Raw genomic sequence first — 4268 nt, forward strand, 5'->3', positions numbered from 1 at the left:
CAATTCACTGTGATTTACAGGTACTGCCTAAAATATAAATCTGGCATCCTAGCTACTTCCTCATATAAATTACATAAAACCCCTATATTCTCAATAATATTTACTCAAACTATTTTTTTTTCATTTTAAAAGGCTTTCAAAAATAAGCATTTGCAATTAGTTTTTTTGGAATAAATATGAATTATAATTCGTCTGTGTTTTCCATTTCATGTTTCACAGATTAACATGTCTTACAGGGGATGAAATTACAGTATTAACTGTAATGACCTACATGCAGTTGACTTAAAATTTTCTCCATCATAATTTTTAAATTTACACAAATAGCCCTTAATCGGTTCTCTTTAAATAAGAAGCAGTCAAGCGCTCAGCCCTGGAGAGGCATTTGTATTAAGACGTTAAGATGTAAAACTATACCTACTGTCAATTAACTTCCTGGTTGAAAACTTGTCAAAAACTGAAATCTATTTATTGGTGACCTCTGTCGACGAGATGTATGCATTCTAGGGTAAGATTAAAATGCATTTGTTTCAATTAATGGTGAAGGTTTAATGTAATTAATTTCATATTTAAAAAAAAATACAATTTATCGAGTTTCATTTTTTCCTCTCATGCAGTGCTATATTTAGGAGTTTTAAATTGTCATCTTAAATATTCATATATTTATTCAATGCAAGCGTTCAAGTTATTTACAGTCAGACACTATTAAGTTTTAGCTTTTATCTGCATTTCACAATTGTGTAAATAAATGTGTCTAAATAACAAGGGAGATAGACTACCTAATAAGGTTTAAGCCTATAGACTGACAAATCATTTGAATATCTGTGATCAACGTATAATTCAACAATTTTTGAATTACACGAAACGTAAAGGACTTCAATTTGTAATTTTTTTTCTCTGGACCATGCAGTAAGCAAAAATGATTTTGTTAAAGGTCTAATTAAAAGGACTACGGACTGTATCCGAACAGCTGATAACTTGACAAAAAAGTCAAAGGGTTGACGAAGTGCTGCAAACAAGTATCGAGCTCTAGCCTTTGGATCACAATGTGAACGCTAAATAACTAGTGCACCCTGACTTCTTAGGTTAAGTCAATAAGCTTTTTATAAAGCCTGCAGTTTAAAGGTAAACCCTTTCAGGATTGATTATAATTGTTGTTTTATGCCGAATCGGTAGTATTTTAGTCATATTTCGGCACTGAAACTACAAGGAACCTCTTAGTAAAAAACTTTTTTTGTACAGTGGCGTGCCAAAAGTGAAGATAATTTTATTTTTTCTCTTTATATTTCATTGAAAACAACATTTTGTAAAATCATAGGTAAATGGTCAATTTTTGTCCAATTTAATTATTTATTTCAGTACTTAAACCAGAAAATGTGTAGTTATCTTTCTTCAAAAGTTACACGTTTAATATATAGTAAAATATAGTTCATCACTAAACATCAGTTCTAAAATTCAAGATCAATGTTGACTATATAATTCATTGTGAATATAAGACTTAAAAATTCATGTCACACTTAAATTACAATATTTTTAAATTATCAATGATCATCAGATAAATACTATTGTTGTTTTTAACTACAACAATTTCTTGGATTATCAAGAAATTTTTGATAAAATCTGTCAAGAAATGTTGTCATACCAGCGATTTTACAAAATATTGTTTTCAATGAAATATATAAAGAAAAAATAAAATTATCTTCACTTTTGGCACACAACTGTATCTTATGTTATGTTATATCGAATGATTGCAAGCTTATTATATTAAAAACATGTATTATATTTTTTACAGAATGAGAAGAATGTTTCTCAGTGTCATCTACGTCATACTGTATGCAACTTGTTCATGTGCATATCGTAAGGAAAGGAGATTTTTTGTTAATTCAATTTTGCTAATTGATAAAATATGCTAGTCTTTTTTTTTTATTTCCTGACTTAATATTTATATATTTCATTAACTGGGAAGTTACTGTAATAGTGAAAATAATTTTTTTTTCAAAATACCTTAATTCGTTCTAGCGTATGCTAAAGCAAAGAGAAGATGAGGATGTCATTCTGTATTCACTTTGTGCAATTCCTTATTGAAAATGATGAACTTAAATGAATAAATAAAAGATCGGTTGAAATAAGCATGTTTTGATATCTTCATAACTGCTTCACAAATGCCTTCATACATTGTATATATTTAATTTTTAAAATTTGTATAGGAAGCAACAAACTCAAACTGCATCAATGTTTTTGTCTCTTTGTACATGTATTAAAAGAGCAAAAATTTTCACACGGGAAAATACGCCTGTATATAAATATGTATATTCTAAACTGCGTTCTATTAATAAAAAAAAAATTATCATCTTTTTACAGACAACTTAGCATTACGGAAACCTTCCTGGCAGAAAACCAAGTTTTCACAATCCTGGGGTGCAGACAAGGCTGTGGATGGGAAGTATACTGACCGTGGAGCACTAGGTAATCAGTGTACAATATCAGCAAACAAAGAACAAACAGCCGAGTGGAGAGTGGATCTAGAGAGTGTCGTCAGCATCAGTTACATCAACATCTTCTACAGAACGGATAATCTACCAAGTAGATAAAAAAAAGTTCAGAAATATATACGAGGGGTGATCAAAAAGTTTCCGAACTATCTCTTTATCTACAAAACCACAATTCTGATTAGAAAAAAATTGATACACTCATAGCCATACACATGTGCAAGCAGAATAGTGATAGATGTGCATTAAAATTAGAGAGGACAACTTTAAAATATAAAACAATGAAAACTAATATTGCTTCTTTTATAGAATTAGTTCGCGAACTTTTTGATCACCCCGCGTACAACTATTAATTGTGTATTTTTCAAGATATTAAATTTTAATCTACATGAAAAGACAAATACTACCATTTTTGAAACTTGGAAGTCTATGCAATTATTTTTTATATAATATAAACGATAGCCGATGTCGTGTAAACAACCGAATCACGGTGGAGATATATATTTTCTAAATATATATGTTGGTTTATTGTATTGATCCGAAAGGAAAGTTCATACACTTCCTCTAGCGTCACAAGAAAGAAACAAAATCGCCAGGGATTCTTACTATATGTGAATGTTCGTTATATGGACAATAATGATTTATAATAAACACCAGTTACAGTTGAATGCAAGAGAAAATATTTTTGCTACGTTTTTTTTGTTTATATTTTTATGCTTTCAACTTTGTATTCAATGTTTGAAATTGCCGAAAAAGAAAACGTTACCTTTCTAAAAGCATAACCATTAATGATAAGCTCCAGTATTAGTTACCTGATTCATACAATTTATAGCTTAATAAAAATTTAATAGCTACCGGTGTAAGCTAGAGTTAATATATATGTATAAAAAAAGATGAGCATTATATCATTTTCCAACGAAATCTGAAATATTTTCTGTGTTTTTTTTTCAATGTAGGCCCTAGTGTTTACGTGCCAAGATTTGCTGGGTTTTTCCTCTATGTTTCAAATACAACGTCCAAATCAGAAGGACATCTGTGTTTTCATGAGATACAGACCGTTCACGGTACACCTGTAGAGGACCAGATGATCAACTGCTCTGTACATGGCCGTTATGTCATCTTCTATAACGAGCGTAATAATCCGGATGTAACTTATCCCAATTACTACTCCCAATATGCGTTCAGTGAATTATGTGAACTGGAAGTATACGGTGAGGTGATATAGATTACTCAATATATTTGTGTAAGTTTCAAATATAAAAAAAAAACCACATATATATGTGTTCAATATTTTCTGTGTTTTATGAGATATTTCTTGAAGTAAGAATTTTTGCATTCATCCAATGGAGCTAAAATAGTTTAATTCTTAAGCAGGGTGCCCAATTCCTGGTTATTTTGGGAAAAATTGTAACCGATTGTGTCCAGAGAAATGTCAGGGACAGCAGTGCGATGCAGTAACCGGTTATTGTGTGAATGGTTGTTTATCAGGATATGCTGGTGTACACTGTAGTTATGGTACGTTTCCTCCAGTCCCTATTCAATATGTTTATGTTTTCCTTGTTTTCTAATCAGGAAGAAAGTTTTAAGATGGTTATTAACGATTCTTACTAAGTTATTGGTAAGATTGATTGTATATTGTTTAATATGCCTCTCATATTTCACTCATATGAAGACGCCACCACTTGACGGTGGAGAGCTGCAAATTTTGTCCTATACTTGGCACTCAGGGTCATTGAGCAAGGAGGGATCTTTTTCGTGCTAGCACCTTCTGCAACACGAGAC

At 31.0% G+C, this 4268-nt stretch overlaps 1 protein-coding gene across 1 annotated transcript; it reads left to right on the forward strand.

The window, feature by feature from the left end:
* Positions 1 to 285: 285 nt before the first annotated feature.
* LOC134266910 (uncharacterized) lies at positions 286 to 4001 on the forward strand (the record flags this gene model as incomplete). The annotated part of the gene is made up of 5 exons (XM_062749116.1): positions 286 to 491; positions 1790 to 1854; positions 2359 to 2580; positions 3443 to 3697; positions 3861 to 4001. Coding segments are annotated over exons 2-5 (682 nt in total), but the record flags the coding sequence as incomplete, so codon positions are not given.
* Positions 4002 to 4268: the final 267 nt, after the last annotated feature.

The sequence above is a fragment of the Saccostrea cucullata genome, unplaced genomic scaffold (assembly GCF_032062105.1).
Source record: "Saccostrea cucullata isolate Sc308-1 unplaced genomic scaffold, CSIRO_AGI_Scuc_v1 ctg10128, whole genome shotgun sequence".
Taxonomy (NCBI): Eukaryota; Metazoa; Mollusca; class Bivalvia; order Ostreida; family Ostreidae; genus Saccostrea; species Saccostrea cuccullata.